This window comes from Hermetia illucens, chromosome 1 (genome assembly GCF_905115235.1).
Source record: "Hermetia illucens chromosome 1, iHerIll2.2.curated.20191125, whole genome shotgun sequence".
NCBI classification, from domain to species: domain Eukaryota; kingdom Metazoa; phylum Arthropoda; class Insecta; order Diptera; family Stratiomyidae; genus Hermetia; species Hermetia illucens.
This window is the reverse complement of record NC_051849.1, coordinates 200,729,935-200,746,676: the sequence shown is the minus strand read 5'-3', so window position 1 is coordinate 200,746,676 and position 16,742 is coordinate 200,729,935. Positions and strand designations below refer to the sequence as shown.

The window sequence follows — 16,742 nt, the reverse complement described above, 5'->3', positions numbered from 1 at the left end:
ATAGTGGGGCTGTATTTATATAAAGAAAGCGGACCCCTCTTCTTGGGTTTTCCCACTTGTAATCTTTGATAATAAGCATTTTCTAATGTTCGAGTTTGGTATCTTGTCTAACATTCTAGTTGCTAGTATTTGTATGACACATAGTCTTATATGGGGTCAGAGATTATATGTAAAGACTTGAGAACGATTCTCAAGAAAATCTGAAATGAACGATGACTACTGTAGGCAGATAACTCCAAACTAGATTTGGAGGAAACCTGAAATTACAAAAAAAAAAAAATTATCTGGCCAGATAAGCTAATCAAATTTATTCTCATTTTCATTTCTTCACCATTGATGTTGTTGGGGTAACTAATGGTTTTTTATACAATTTTTAATTACATAATCTATTGTTCTGTAATGTCGCCAGATGTGCCTAGCTGGTTAGGTAATACGTCAACAGATAGATTCTAATGTGAGCAAAAGAATTGTTAACCGAAGCAGGAAGCAAGTTAAGATTTTATACCAGTTGTAAACCGATGGTAGAAGGCGAATCAAAATATCTGTTTACCAGAGTAAGGGAGTATGTGTATATTAAATCTTATATACCTTTCACTAAACGCCACACACAGTGCGAAGAGAATCACTTAACTTACTTTATTTCTCAGTGTGGATATTGGTTGCAATTGCATTGGGGTGTACGCTACCAAAGGCGAACTAGGTCCCATGCTAGCGGGAACCACACTGTTATTCATCATCAACGGCGTAACAACCGGTACTGGGTCTAGGCCTGCCTTAATAAGGAACTCCAGACATCCCGGTTTTGCGTCGAGGTCCACCAATTCGATATCCCTAAAAGCTGTCTGGCGTCCTGACCTACGCCGTGTTAGGCAGGGTCTGCCTCGTCTTCTTTTTCTACCATAGATATTGCCCTTATAGACTTTCCGGGCTGGATCATCCTCATCCATACGGATTAAGTGACCCGCCCACCGTAACCTACTGAGCCGGATTTTATCCACAACCTGATTCTTTTTTGATAAAACTAAAAAAATAAAACAAAAATCAAAATTTAATTTCGATCATAAACCCTGAGCTCAGTCTAGACTCAGATTCTCCACTCATTCAATTAGGGACCAATGAAATTTGGACGCAGTCCTTAACGGACGAGCTGGGGCTGGTCCCTACTCTCAGCAGCTCCTTGCCCTGGGCTTGGAAAAAATAGTCCCCTGGCAAAGCGTCTTTTGGCAAAGCTATTACTTTGGACAAATTGTCTGTATGCAAATCGCCTCCGGGAAAGCCGGGGTTGGGGGGAAAGCCTCCATCTTGGTGATGCTGGTCGTGTTGTTGCTCCTGCTGTTGTTCCTTTTGTTGATTTCGTTGTCGTTGTTGTTGCTCCTGTTGATGTTGTAGTTCCCGTTCCCGTTGATGTTGTTGTTGACGTTGCCGTTGCTGCTGCTCCGACGTTGCAATCGGAATTCTCCCTTCGAGAGATGCCAACCGCTCCTCCAGCTGCTTTATTTTGCTCTGCTGGCAGTCCAGTTGTTGGGTCATGGCGGTCTTTTCCCGCTTTAACTCCTCGATCTTTTCGAGTAGGGTCGCATTTACTTCTTGGAGTCCTGAAGAGTTTCCTTCCTCTTCAGATGATAACTCCTCCGGGACTATCATTTTGCATCTCTTGGCGGACATCCTGTCCTCAAGCCCGTACTTGCTGTTGCAGGCAGTAGCTCTGAAATGTAAAAAAATCTTTTTACTTTAAATATTCTTTTTTATAAAATTACCTTGTTGGGCGTGTATTGGCACCACTGTCCAGAAGAGATACTTCCTTGTGAAGTTGCTTGGTAGTCCTCAATAAGCTTCAGCTCATGGTGTATGTTCGCTTCGAGAACTTAGAGAGAACTGCACGCTTCAAACATATCCGGTCTACATTTGAGGCTTGAGGGCCTTATTTGGTATGCAGTCCAGACAGGGGGCTTTGCTGTCGCCTATTCAACTGCAGATCTCCAGCAGCTCGTCCCTGGTGACTGGTGGAATCAGTGCCACATTCAGGAGGCGCTCGAAGGTGTCAATTCCCTTCCATTACTGGGGAAATAACCACTGGATTATTTTTAACAAGACCATAGGACACATGATTTGCGGAAATGAATGGCCTCTAAATCGTCCTGTCAAGATTTTATAGGCGCTACCCCACGAATTTATGTCCGCTTCCGAACAGAGCTCCTTAAAACATTCCCTCTTACTCCGCTGTATGGCGAGCTTGAGGTGTCTCTAGAGGCATGCTCCTTTTGCACTTGATAGATCCTTCCTATTGCCCTCTGACCCGTTCGTCGGGCCTAGTGGCAAATCGATCAAAGGGTGGCAAGTTCACTATTCCACCAATGATTAGTTCACTTAGTGGAGAATGAGCATTTCCTAGGCATCGACGTGTCACCTGCTTTAGAGATGCTTTACGAAGCATGGAGAGCTCTATCCGTGGAGGTGCCTGCTTTTCTAGGCAGGTCTAATCACACCTCCATGGATATTTTTCATCCATCGCTTTTGCAGACCATCCTGGTGTTCTTTGAGGTTTCGGCTTCCGGGGTGCGGTCTGTTGCCCTGTGGCTCCGTCTTTATTTCAAAGGTGATTGCCTGGGGGTCGCTATACGTGCAGTCCTTGCCAACTCACAGGGCAGGGCTGACAAAATACAGATCTACAATTGAACCAGATCCCCCTTTCCGATAAGTGTTTAACGGCCGCCGGTTCCGTCACATACTTTCCTGGGCATCGGGGGCAGGTTTATTAGACCCTAATTCACTCTTTCCCCTCGATTATTTGTTTCATTATTGGTGTCCGAAAAAAGTCACACAATGTCAGTTAGGAGTGATGAAGACGACAGTTAATTACTATAATGATTAATCCACTTTTGGCGAAATAAAAAAACTATTCCAGTCTCCATACATATCTATCCATTACTACTTAACAAATTAATCTCTATTTGGAGAACAATGTGTCACTGCGGTCTGAGCCTCTCCCTTGCCCCATATTTACAAGTTATTGAAAACGTTTATAAATCTTCAACTAATTTCATTTTCCTCCCAAAACAGCACAATACTCATTCCCCTACGTCCTGAAACGTATCCCAGTTAAAGGTCATCAAATCATCGAACTTAGCCCAATTGAAGTTGCGATCGATGAAATGCAAACCAAAGTTTCCAAATTGGAGGAAGTCATTTTACCACCGGCTGATGTTAAGAAGCTGCAACTACGGCTCCAAGGTAGCGTTGCAGCGACAGTTAACGTTGGACCCCTGGCTTACGCCACAGCGTTTCTGGATCCAAAAGTGGTTGGCAAATATGAGATCGACCGAGTCGAGGATCTGAAGGATATGTTCAGGTAATTACACCAAAAAGTTTAGCAGTGGATTTAGCTTCAATTGAATAATTCCTTGCAGAGATTTCATAGGTGTTTGTAACACGGCTCTACAATTGAACGCCCGCATGATATCATCCGATCAGAAGGAATACCATTCAGCATTGAAAGAAAACTACAAGAAACTGTGCTCAGCACTAAGTGATCTGCTCGATGAACCCTTCACGCCTATCGAAGATGGTATGGCCACTCAGCGCAATAGTATGGCTTTATTTAGTGGAACGCCACATAACGGAAGTAGCGCTTAGATGAAATTCTAAAAGAATAAGTAGATAGAATCGTAATTTAGGGACTTTTTCTGCAAATTTTCGGGGTTGTGGCAAGGTTGAGGCGAAACCTCAATCCAAAGGGTGGCAAAAAGGGTTCGGCCGGCAACGTTTGAGTCCTCATTTGCAACCAAGGCTATCGATGACGATGAATGGGTCTTGTATGATGACACCAATTTATCCTATTGCCATTGGGAGCGGTGTGAACAGCTTAGGAAAGAAGTCCTCTTAGCTGCAGAACTGTATCCTCGTAAAGCGTCAAGCTTCGCTTCTGTAAAATATTGTGGCTAAACTTTTCCGACGCAAGCACAAACGAGTGGCTCAAATAGTTTTGCTCTCCCTGCGTGACAAAACCTTAAGAGTACGAAAGGTTCAGAAAGCTCGAAGTCGGCTAAACGATCATCATGCAGATGCCTCCGCTCGAAGTTGAAGGGGATTCTTGTCAAAAAAGGTAGTCAACAGTTGGGTCTCCTACGTCTACAGAACGGGAGGTGCACAGAAAGAAAAGAAACAAGTCAAGTGTGTATTCCTTTTACAAATATATTTGAATGTGCATTTGTCCCATTAGTACGTAGCACGTTATATATGCATATATTATGTGAAAATATTCATTTTCAAGTAATATTGACATTCAAAGTCTTGAATTTGCGGTATGGAGGCTATTCCGGAGCCTAGGTGACATATAGTGGTAGCGTCTTGATTTTTTTCAGATTTTTCAGTTGAGTAGTTTCTGAGAATGGGTCCGTTAAAGAGATGATCATTTTCGACCCACCGCACCCCGCATTTTTCCAACAAATGCCAAAACTAAGACCGGCTTTGGAAAATACTAACTGAGACCTATGTACACCCCCTTTTACTTCTATGGGGGACCTCCCCCCCACACTAAATTCGACGTAAAAGGATGTAGCTCACTGTATGCATCCACCAAATTTGGTGTCAATCTCTTTAACCGTTGCCGAGAAAAATGCGTGTGACGGACAGACAGACAGACATTATTGAGTTTCCCCTTGGGAGAAGACTTTACTGCGACTCGGACGATGGGTTAAAAATATTCCCGACAACGGGATGCGGGGTGCCATAGGGTTCTGCCCTAGGTCCCTTGCTGTGGCTAGTTATGTATGGTGGAGTGTTGACGTTATGCCTTCCGGGCAACGTGACAACTATTGGCTTCGTCGATGATATCTGAATAACAGTGGTTGTCAACTGTCAAGAAGAGATCGAGATCTACGCAAATGAAGCGATATGGGAGATCAATTTCTGGTTGAGCAACTCCGACCTTTGACTTGCTGAACATAAAACAGAAGTAGTTCTCATCAGCAAGAGAAGAAAGAACAAAACTGTGAAAATCAAAGTTGGCGAACAAACAATTTACTCCCAACCATCCCTCAAATACTTGGAAGTAACTACTGACAGAAGACTCAACCTCAAAAACGACATTGAGTGCGCTGCATATAAAGCGTCTTCCATCGCTGAAACAATCTCGAGGATACTACCGAACATTGGTGGGCCAAGGCAAAGTCGACGTGTTCTGCTTTCTAGGGTAGTCAGTTCCGTATTACTCTACGCAGCTCCAGTTTGGAACTGTTCTGGATAACAAAGTAAACTGCCAAAAATTGGGAATGGCGTATCGGCTAAGTGCACTCCGGGTATTATTATTATTCTGTTAAAGGAAAGTCGAACCGCGACCTTAAAGAGCTATTGTGCCCCTTTTGCTGGTAATAGTGTCCCCATTAATAATAGTATCTCAAGGAAGCCTATAACCGTCAGGAAGTTGAGAGTATTCCCTATTTCCAGATCCTTCAACTTTGCACTTTGCCGGACACTGTCCCAGAACGTGTATAGAGGTTTCATCACACTCCGCACAAAATCTGCAGGCAGTGTCCGTAGATAACCCTAGCTTTCCTAGGTGGTAGTTTAGCCGACAGTGACCAGTGACAGTTCCCATTATGATTCGGTAGTCTTTTTGGTGAGGTTTAAGCAATCCTTTCTGCGCTTGGCTTTGTGTCCCCCAATAAGCACCCTGGACTGCTCCATTCCAGGTAGACCCTCAACCGTTCCTCTTCATTTCTTAATGTCATAGCCATTAAACCGTTTCCGATTGCACAGAAGGGTTCTGGCCGTGTAAAGGCGTCCCTGCTGCCTTCTTGGCAAGTTCGCCCGCTGTCTCATTGCTTTTCAACCCAGCATGGCGTGGAACCCAGAGTATCCAGATTTTGTTGGACGAGCCGAGTTTATTCAGTCTCTCAAGGCGTTCCCGCACCAGTTTAGAGTTCACCTGGTTGGACCTAAATGCCTCGATCGGTACTTGGCTGTCAGTAAGAATCGCAATGTTCTGCCCCTTGTAGTTCCTTTGGAGATTAAAGGAGGCAAATCTGTCTGTATGGCGCCTGGAATATGCTAGTGTACCTACCCATTTGATCCAAGTACATTTTTTTAAACCAATGACACCGGCTCCTTTCGTGACTTCCGTCTAGCGGAGAAGCGACTTTACAGACGGAAGAAGGAAGCCTGGGAGAACCAACAAGTCTGTGAACTCGAAAAGTACAGGGAGCAACCGCACCAGACGCGGAAGTTTTACCAACAAGTCAGCAGGATGAAGCCTTATACACCTCGATACTCATCTTGCCGAAAGAAAGAGGGAAATTTGATTTCCGACAGAATGGGCATATTGGAGCGATGAGTTGAGTATTTTGATGAACTGCTCAACAACCAAAATATAGACGACGGACAAATACTGCCACCACCAAGCATAGAAGAAATGGTCCGTGCAATCCACGGGCTTAAAAACCATAACTCTCCAGACGCCGATGGAATTATAGCCGAATTGGTTTAAAATGGAGGAGACCAACTACACCAAGCGGTTCACTAACTAATGCTCAGGGTGTGGTACAGCGAATCAATGCATCACAACGGATTTGTGTCCTATACATAAAAAGGGGGATATTACGCAGTGGAGCAATTATAGAGGTATCCCGTTGCTGAGTACCATCTACAAAATATTCTCCGCAATTTTGCTAGGTCGGATAGTTCCATATGCCCAGAACATCATTGGCCCATACCAAAGAGGCTTCACTTCAGGCAAATCAGTAACAGATCAGATTTTCTCTCCGCGGCAAGCGATGGAAAAACTGTAGGAATGTGACCCTGAGTTACACCATCTTTTCATCGAATTTAAAGCCGCCTATGATAGCATATCCAGGGTAAAACTGCCGGCCATGAGGCTGACCTTAACCAATGTGCGAGACCAGATAAAAGCAGCAGGATCGCTCTCGAGGTCCATTCAATATCAACAACGGTCTACGACAAGGGGATGGCCCATCATGCGTCCTCTACAACCTGGCCCTGGATGAAGCCATTCGCGATGCAGATGACAATGCAGGAGGCTCCATCCTCTTCAATTCCACTCAACTACTGGCCTACGCTGGCGATATGGGAATATAGGAAGAACAACCTGAGACGTACAAACTGCCTTGATCCAGATCGAGCAAACGGGGCGTGATCGTGGACTGCACATTAGTGAAGGCAAGACGAAGTACATGGTAGCAAAGTCAGCGCCAAAAACGAAGGAACGAACAACATCGAATCGCACTGGTCAAACGAAAACAATGAAGTAGAAGACTACAACTTGACCGCTGACAATTTCTCCTATCTAGGGTCGAAAATCATAACCGATTAGAGCTATGACGATGAAATCGGCGTATGGCCGTTGACTGATAAAAGAGTCTATTTCAGCTGTTTCGCTTGAATTGTTCCACCATAGGCTCAAAGCTCTTCCTGTACAAGACTATGATCTATGTATTCCTCGGAGGCCTGGAACGAGAGAAGAACCCTCCGAAGAATTTTTGGCTCCCTACATGAGGATGGACGATTCCTTAGCCTACATAATGATGAAAGCTAAGATCAATACCACAACTGTCTGGTTGTGGATAAAATCCGCTCCAGCAGGTTGCGGTGGCGAGTCACTTAATCCGTATGGATGAGGATGATCCAGCTCGGAAAGTCTATAAGGGTGATATCTATGTTAGAAAAAGGAAACGAGCCAGACCCTGCCTCAGAAGGAGCGATGGTGTAGGACAGGACAGTTTTCAGGGATATAGAATTGGTGGACCTCAGCGGAAAACCGGGATGTGTGGAGCTCTTTACTTAGGCAGGCGTGGACCGGATACCGGTTGTTGTGCCGTTGATGAGGATGATGATGCGACCTTAGAATCACCTTACACTGGGTATCCAGAACGATGTTAATCAGCAATTTTGCGTCTTAAAATGGCACGTACCTATGATGTGTGGGGTATTTCTTCTGATCAGGAAATGTAATATGACGAAAGGGAAGAATCTTTGAGTAAGTGCCTAGAACAATTAAAACGGGAGAAAAGATAGATGAGTCCACAGATTGATTTCCAATATTAAGGTCTGGAAGCAAAGATAAACTATACGCTCCCGCGATTTCTCACAGGAATGGTAGATACCAAAAACACTTGTCGTTGCTGATTAACTTTAATTTAATTTAACTATGCCAATTGTAATGCTATTCTGGAGGACCCGGGCTATGTATTATATTCAGAGAGGAAAAAAAGTTTCTGGAAGAGATATTGTAAGGACAGTAGCACCGGAAACCCTAATTGAGAAAATGCTTATGTATCAGGGGAACTGGGCTGCAGCTAACCCCGTGGTAGTGCGGAATAAGTGTAGGCTAAAAGAGGGGAAAGACATGATCATTGGGCGAAGGCAGAGGTTGCTAAGCTATGGTCAACCCGTTGTGGCGTTATACTTTGGCGGTGAATGGTTCCTTTGGGATGAGGACAGGAGAAAAAGAGGGATGGTTTAAGTGGGTACAAATTCCGCACGATAGAACATATTTACCAGTGTCCTTTTGAGATCTTCACCTCCCCAAAAAAGAGCAGACTTGCAGATAGGCATTGATATTGACATTGATAGTAAACCAATTTTAATAAAATTTTGTTTTCCATAAAACTTGAAAAACCAAATCTACAAAATGATGATGAGCTGAGCAGGAAGCAGGCCCTATCAATGAAGCTAATATCAAGTGGCAGCTGAGGACCTTGTTATCTAATGAGTACGTGAAAGTTAAAGAAGATAGGTAAATGAATTGTTGGCGAAATTCGGCGATTGGATTCATCATGAAAACAAGAGATCGAAACGGGATCCTGAAAAGTTCTATTCTAGAAGGCTCTCGTAATGATGGTGTTTTAACCGAATACCAATTGAATTCCGTTCAATGCCTAATGACTGAGTATGATATTTACTCTTCTCTCCCCTCTGTCTTCTGGCCTCTGTCCTCTGCTCCTGTCCTCTGTCTTCTGTTCTCTATCTTCTGTTCTCTGTCCTCTATCCTCTGTCTTCTGTCCCCCTGTTCCCTGCCTTCTGTCTCTATCTTCTGTCCTCTGTCCTCTGTCCTTTGTCCTCTGTCCTCTGTCCTCTGTCCTCTGTCCTCTGTCCTCTGTCCTCTGTCCTCTGTCCTCTGTCCTCGGTCCTCGGTCCTCGGTCCTCGGTCCTCTGCCCTGTGTCCGGTGTCCTGTGCCCTGTGTCCTGTGTCCTTTGTTCTCTGTCCTCTGTCCTCTGTCCTCTGTCCTCTGTCCTCTGTCCTCTGTCCTCTGTCCTCTGTCCTCTGTCCTCTGTCTTCTGTCCTCGGTCCTCTGTCCTCTGTCTTCTGTCCTCGGTCCTCTGTTCCCTGTCCCCTGTCTTCTGTTCTCTGTTCTCTCGTCCATTCTCGCGTGGATATACCAAAGCAATAAAAAAATCAATTGTTCATTATGTATTGCCAACTTTTCGATACGTTTGATTTTATTTCGATTGTTCTCATTTTTTTTTAAACAAGCCAACAATGTTACTTTGTATTTCCTGTCCTTACTATATTTAACATGCACATTTTTAACATTTTACAATTAATTTTGCGTACGGTTGGTTTCTCTTAAATATGCTTGTTTGTTGATTTGTTGATTTCCATATATGTTGCCCATAAGGTATTTCAATAGGTTCACCTCTGCTATAATAATTTCTTATAAACTTACTAAAATAATTCTTTCATATACATCTATATATGTTTTTTCTTCATTTGGATCGTCCATTATAAGTTCACATGTTTGAATTTTGGTTTTATTTCTTGTTCTTTTTTTCGCCTAACTGTTAGTCATAATAATAATAATAATTGTAAATCATAATTGATAGTTAAAGCTAGAACAATGTCTCTTTGGACCATTTTCTAGATGTCCCAGGTAGACTAGGATCTCTTGGTGGGTCATCTTCATCGTCGTTATTGGCCTGTGATGGTAGTGCTATCACAGGTAATTCCAGAATCACAGAAGGACTAATTGTTGTTGCTGTTTGCGTTGGTCTATTTTCAATAATAACATTAACTTCGACATTTTCGCATTTACGACTATTATTAGAGCTATAACTAGATTTTGATTTGTAATGTTGTTCACCATTGTGTCCGTCAGCAGTTTCAGGTTTATGAAATCGATTAATGTTGTTCACACTACTACTGCTACAGCTAACGCTATCATTATTATTATCATAACTAAAGCTAGTTGTTGGCTTCTGTAAATCGGTTTTCTGGGTTGTTCCGGTGGTGCAGCTTCCACCCGTACCACCCCCGGACGATCTACTACTCGTGGGAATACTATAACCCTGTGCTCCGTCATCAGAGCGATCGAAGGATGATCCCCTCGTTACGATACCGTCGGGATTCAATTCGTGCATTGGAAGTTCTTGTGATTGTTGTGATATGAGCATGATCCGATCGTTGGACGTAGAGGAGATCGTCCGATGCCTTTCTAGCGTTGGCCTAGTTCGTTTGTTTGTGCTTAGTAATTTCTTATTGCTATCGATAGTGATCGTGTGACTAATGTCCGTCAATTTGTGCGAATAGGATGGTAGGTCCAGTGCAGGCTGTTTCTGCGGCTGCTGGTCGACCTTTTGATGATCCGTTCCTAGACTAAGACTAACCTCGTCGCTGTCCGTGCTAAACTGCTCCATGTCGTCGTCCGTGTCAGCGTAGCTTTCAACAAAAACCGAGTCCGATCCGAGACTCTTCAAATCCGAGTCCTGATAGTCCACAGAGGAGATCTTGAAGGAACTTAGCGATGCCAGTGGAGCTCGCCTACTACTGTCCTCATTTGGATACTGTACACTATGAAAACTGCTGCTATTATTGTTACTATGGTAAATATGATTGTTATTAGTTGGGTCCGCCGTTTCATGTCTAACAATTAGTTTCAGCTCGTTAGTGTCGTCGTACCTTTGTCTCGACGTTTTCTTATAATCATTCGTGTCCATGCACATCGCTGGATCCTCCTCCTCTATACTATCAGAGTTGTTGTAAGATCCTTTCCGTAAAATCTTCCTACTATATTGATTATAATAACTAGAACTAGTACCGCAACTATCAACTTTTGAAACTAATCCTACACTAGCTGGTGTCGTAATCGTTTCCAATTTAGTTCTTTCACGAAGATCACGCTCACTAGGACATGGCGATACTTTTGGCGTTGGATTGATGATTTGAATGTCAGGATAGTAGTAATCCCATAGATCCGTACTCGAACGACGTGAAGATGAGAAATCAGGAGGCATTTTCTTTTGAAATGAACTCAAACCCAGTGTGAAGGCGGAGCATCGGCGTTCCAAATAGGAGCTTTCTGTACTACAACATGTCATGCCACTGCTGCGACGTGAATCGGATGGAACTTGCTGAAAAGATATTATGCAGTTAATGATAGTAATATAGATTGTGCAGTGATATTGTATAATAGACAGCGTGTGACATGTAAAAGTGATCAAAATTTGAAAACCCTCGGAGGGAAAAGGTTCAAATTTACGAAATCATCATCATCAGTTGGTGAAGTGTTAATTTTAACTCACTACACTAGTGAAGGTGAAATCTGGCCGAAAAAATCATTCTTAATGGGCATTTCGGTTATGACGGTTGACTAACGTATGTTTGTATACTCCTAGTCAATGGTGTCGAAGGTCCTTATAATGCTCATTTTCTCCAATTTATGCGAGAGTTCCAACGCTAGAGAGAGCGGTTCTTCTCTCTTTTGTTGGAAGGCTTTTCGAAATAACCGTGAATCCGGTTTCGGCGGAAGTATTGGTGATGCTGGAAGCTTGTCGATCCTAGCTCCAAGCGTAACATAGCCAGCCAAGTGGCGGTTGATTCCTTGTACTCAGCGGCAACATCCTCCGGGCTGGTGAGGCAGTGTAGAAACGCGTTGAATAGCCTGGGTGGCACGGTCAAAGTCACTTTCCTCTGGATTTTCGGGCTGACGAATTGGCCGGTCCAGTATGTGTCCCCCTGGAGAGTGTCAAGGGTGGAACCACTTGTGCCAAGCCAAGGAGGATTTGACCGCTTATAACAAAACACGATCGCGAGAGCCTTTGTGCTAAACGCGTGCAAATGCATACAAGATTACGGCGGCCTACACGGGGCATTGGCCTATAGGGGACCATGTCGCCAGACCCGGCATACTCGACAATTTGCATTGCCGTAGGTGCGGAGAAGATGGGGAACCCTTAGGCATTCCCTTTGCGATTGCCCAGTACAGCATTATGCGCAAACGGAGAATTTCCAGGGGAAAATTAGGCTTCCTATGAGTAATTGAATGCAGTTTAGGAGAGGCTTCTTAAAGGGGGCATTATAATTGAAGTGGGCTGGGCTCAACAGCAATTTGTTTGGAAATGTGATGTGAAAACATGATCTGGGCAATCGCAGCGGCAAAGGTGAGAGTCGCATTTTTCGTATCACCATTGGTACCATATTTTTCCGGAAGCAAAGCCTTTCATAAGATTAGCTGGATATCCGCTAACCAGGAGCGCACGGACAGTTTAACCATATTGCGATTAACAGTAGATTTAGCAATTTTTTTTTAGGATGTACGTAACACAAGGTTACTGACATTGGACTATCCTATAATTGTCGCTTGCCCTCGCATGTGTGTTGAAGAACTTCGGCTCACCAAGTTCAAACGGGCTGTTTACATAAACCAGTTGACATTGGGACCTCTTGCGAATTGGATGGCAGATTTCGTGGCTAATCCGCTTGAAAATATTAAGGAACAGTAATCGGCCACATCCCGGAAGGGCGTTATAAGACTTCGCTGATTGCAGAATCGTAGAATTGGATCGAGGAATGTAGGGGAGTGATTCCTTCATTGATTGCTGCGAGTGGTAGCATGCCGGAGGAACTTGAGATCCGATGTCCTGGAACTCAAATAATTGTGATTTCGTTTCCATATGCCACATCATGAAGGTAAATGGTAGCAAGTTTTTTGAAGAAAGATCAAGTACGTTACTAAGCTTCTCAATAGTATAGCAACCAGTGAAGTCCTACCCGTTGTGGATGAAATGGTTGGTCTCCATGAAATACTGACGTAGGCTGCTTCTCCAAAAGTTGCTAATTTTAATTCTCTAGATATACTAGCAGCTTAAAATTTTCGCCAGTGAGTATAATAAGAAGAGGATAATAGCTAAGGTTCCTAAAAACAGCACCTGTTTTGAGTGCGATAATGTAGGCGACATATGCGTGTTCTCTGTTACCGTGAAGAAACCGATTCAAATTATCCTGGAACTCACCAAAAAACACTTTGTAAGCTTGGTTACCAAATACCAAACTGGTTTCCATTCTGGATCCTCCTGTATCGGCCACATAAATGCTCTTCCGCCCATTATGGGGCAGTGTTCGGGGTTTAAGTCACTGTTTTACCTTGTCTTTATCAATTTTAAGGAAGATTTTGACAATGTGGACAGGGGGTGTATTTGTAATGCTCGACACAAGAAGCACTATTATCAACGGAACACACAATAGCGCAAAATGGCACGTGCTCTATTGCTCTGAGATTTACCTCGGAGGAATTTAAAGTTCAAAGCGGAGTCTCCGGTATTAATTTTTGCTGTTATCGGTAAAGATCTCCAGACTAGGCAGCCCGAAGAAGGTATATTTACTCAATGAACAACATCTTTTTTTAAATTCACCGACTACGGTGATGATTTCTACTTGCTCCCTCAAAAGTTATGGAGCTTGGTAAGATGGTCTTCGAGGGGCAGAATCGAACTGACACCCCATTTGCCTGGGGTATAGCCTGGAGAGAAGTGAGAGATGACGTTTAGGTATGGCTGATACCAGGACCGTAGGGAGAAAATCCGGGCCCAGAGTGAACATCATGTGGAAAAATGGGGTCCGGGGGGAAAGTTCTACGAACCTGAGGTAAAAATTATGCCGCCTTCGTAATGTCCCTTTTTTATAGAAATTTCAACTCCAGCCCGCGAAAAAAGCCCGTGACCGGGGCAAATCTTCCTTTTTGCAGCCCCCTCTTGTCAGGCCTGGTTGATGCGATATGTAGCATTTGCATAGTACTTCTTGAATGAAGTCAAAGAGATTTTCTAGTAATTAAACTTTAATTATACACCATTATTAATTTTGTTTTTGTAGATGTGAAAATGGAAGTTATTTTGAGGGTTATATGTCATAGATTGTTATTGTTATTTTTAGGATTTCATATAAGTACAGAAGGAAAAATATATAATCAGAAGTAGGAATATAAAAACAGTAAAAGGGACACTCTAACGAGTTAGAGTGAAACCCGAAAACCTTAAGCAAGGTGCTGGGATTAAGTTGTTGTGAAGGTTATGATATGATGATGAATCTGGTATCAGCCGCCGCAGCTTCAAAGCGAATTAAATAAAACACTCAAAAAGGTAAAAACAATATTCCAAACTTGACTATCAAATCCTGATTGAGGGACGATTTTCAGATCATCAATGGAAAATTTGGGGCTAGATTCAAATTATCCACGCAGGCTTAAATCGATATCATCTGCTGATGCTAAAAGTCTTAAATAAGGATAAGCATTCGCTCCCTCCCTTTCGAGCAAATCACCTTCGGGCAAATCAAAACCCTCAGCATTTACCTATGCTTAAGTAAGGCTTGGCTAATAACGGTTACATCGTCATTTGCAGACGAGACTCGTGAAGTTAATGGATGAGTCTTATATGACAACATCAACCCACCTCTTGGATTCTATATGCGAAGCAAACTGGCTCTCAGGTTCTGAACAAGCTTGGTATTCACACTAATTTCAACAACATCACCTGAATGCTGTCTGTAGCTGAGTCAAAGGGGTGACTAGAAGCGGCGCAAAGAGGCTCCTCCAGTTACTTTATAAACCCGATCTACTGAACAAAATATTTGTAATTTGGAGGAGAAGTTACTTGGCAGATTGGCTTGGCAAAAGTCAGACTTCACAATAGTGTGGCGGTAGTCGACTATTGGTGATTTGGATACGAAGGGTGAATTCAGGAGGACTCACGCAGCCGAATGTGGAAATTAAAACTCCGGCCGGCATGGGAAAATCTTGATGAAGAAACTCGAAGCAGTACTTTCATTCCTCTAATGTTTATTATTATTACAGCGAAAAAAATGTAGAAATTGAATTACAGACGTCGTTATCTAGGACGATCCCATCTATTGAAGAAGGGAACACATTGTTCCTGAAATACTGGTTCACGCAATAACAAAAATTGCAGTAGTGAAATTAACGTCACTTCTAATTGGGTATTTTTATTGTTCCGCAAGAGACGAAGATGAAAATATTATTGGTGCTTCTTATAATTGGGATAGTGGGTCGCATTCATCAAATGTCAGAAAGATGAAGAGACAGCCCTGAATTTTATATAGAGCTGCACAACTTTTTCGGATCTCGGTTTTGTTATATAAAGATCGGATCCATCTCTACTGTTGGAGCTGCGGCTTCCTCACTTCTTTCACCTAGTAAAGAAAAACCTGGAAATTTGTTTCCAAAAGTGTGGATTGAGTAACGTGGTTAAATATGATAGTATGTACCGTGTAATTGGGCTTATTAGTAACAGTAACAGCAGTCAAACAGAAATTAGAAATCAACTGCATTCAGCTCAATAATTATTGAAACAATGACCATGCTAGCGTGCAATTAAATGCATTTTGCTTAAGTGGTTTAGCTTAAACAATGGAGAAATATTTATGTATGTAAAGAAACGGTCGAATATACAATTTCAGGGGAACGGGCCGATCGTTGAAATCAAATAATTAGGTATGTTCCCATTTATATATTTATATTTCAGTTGAAAATATCCGATTTCACTACGGAGCCTCTCAGGGGCCTCAACGATGCCATCTCACCTACGCGGTCGGTTCTACTATCTCCAGTTCAATCGGTATCTGTACTTCTGGAATACTGACAGAGTCCCAAATCATTGAGGAGGTTGCAATTTGCGAAGTTCGAATTTTTGGAGGATGTCAGAATTGTTGAAGAATTTGCTGTGGCATTTGTTCCCCCCATCGGTATTCTAAGAGTATTCATCTAATTATGGCTGATGACTGGCGGGTAATTACAAAAAATTATTTATGGTAAGTTAGGGGGCAAAGACGCTTCCTAGGAGTTCATAGGGAGTATGTCTTGTTGATATTGGATTATGCATGATGATCAGAAACAAGTCCTTTGGGTCGTCTACATTCTACGTTTATTGACTTGCTAACGTCATTAATTCAAATTCATTCTCCGTTGGTCCATCAATACCGGAGATGCTCATCTAATGTTGTTTTAGATAAATTCCTCTTTTCTTTTTTTTTGGGAAATATTTTACCCATTTCTGGTGGGTATTTTGCATTATTAATGCGTATTACTACCAGTTTGCAGAACATTGGCTCCATGTTTTTATCCAATTTTATGAGACTGGGAGCATTTTACGCTCACGATTCAATTTGGTGAAAATAAACCCCCCTTGGTAATTTAAATAAAACTCCAATAACAATTTAAAATGTGTAATTAATTAATTGGATTATGTGTTCCGCAAAATACAGATGATTGCGATAATACTTCGTTACGCATTCGTTGTGCTGCGTTGGTAAGTTCAAGTAGGTAGCGTACACTCCTTCCCTCTGTCCACCAGCGAAGAATATTTTAGAGTGCCTTCACCTCAAGCAATTAACATCTATTTCTCGCAGAATTTTGCAATGGACCCGCAAGCGGAACATGCACCATTTGGACATAATATTATACTTACACATTTCTACTTATTATTCATGACTTGCAAAAAAG

At 42.7% G+C, this 16,742-nt stretch overlaps 2 protein-coding genes across 2 annotated transcripts in view; one reads left to right on the top strand and one right to left on the bottom strand.

Moving 5' to 3' along the window:
- The first annotated feature begins 3,058 nt into the window (after positions 1–3,058).
- On the top strand, positions 3,059–3,633 carry LOC119647159 (dedicator of cytokinesis protein 9-like). The gene is made up of 2 exons (XM_038047968.1): positions 3,059–3,349; positions 3,408–3,633. The coding sequence occupies exons 1-2, from the start codon at positions 3,153–3,155 to the stop codon at positions 3,631–3,633; spliced, it is 423 nt and encodes a 140-aa protein (XP_037903896.1). The 5' UTR covers positions 3,059–3,152.
- Positions 3,634–9,416: 5,783 nt separating this feature from the next.
- Positions 9,417–16,742, bottom strand: part of LOC119661596 — a 241,768-nt gene continuing 234,442 nt past the window's right edge. The window contains exon 6 of the mRNA XM_038070998.1: positions 9,417–11,361. Coding sequence (XP_037926926.1) covers positions 9,844–11,361 — 1,518 coding nt within the window. The 3' untranslated portion in view covers positions 9,417–9,843. The remainder of the gene's footprint in view (positions 11,362–16,742) is intronic.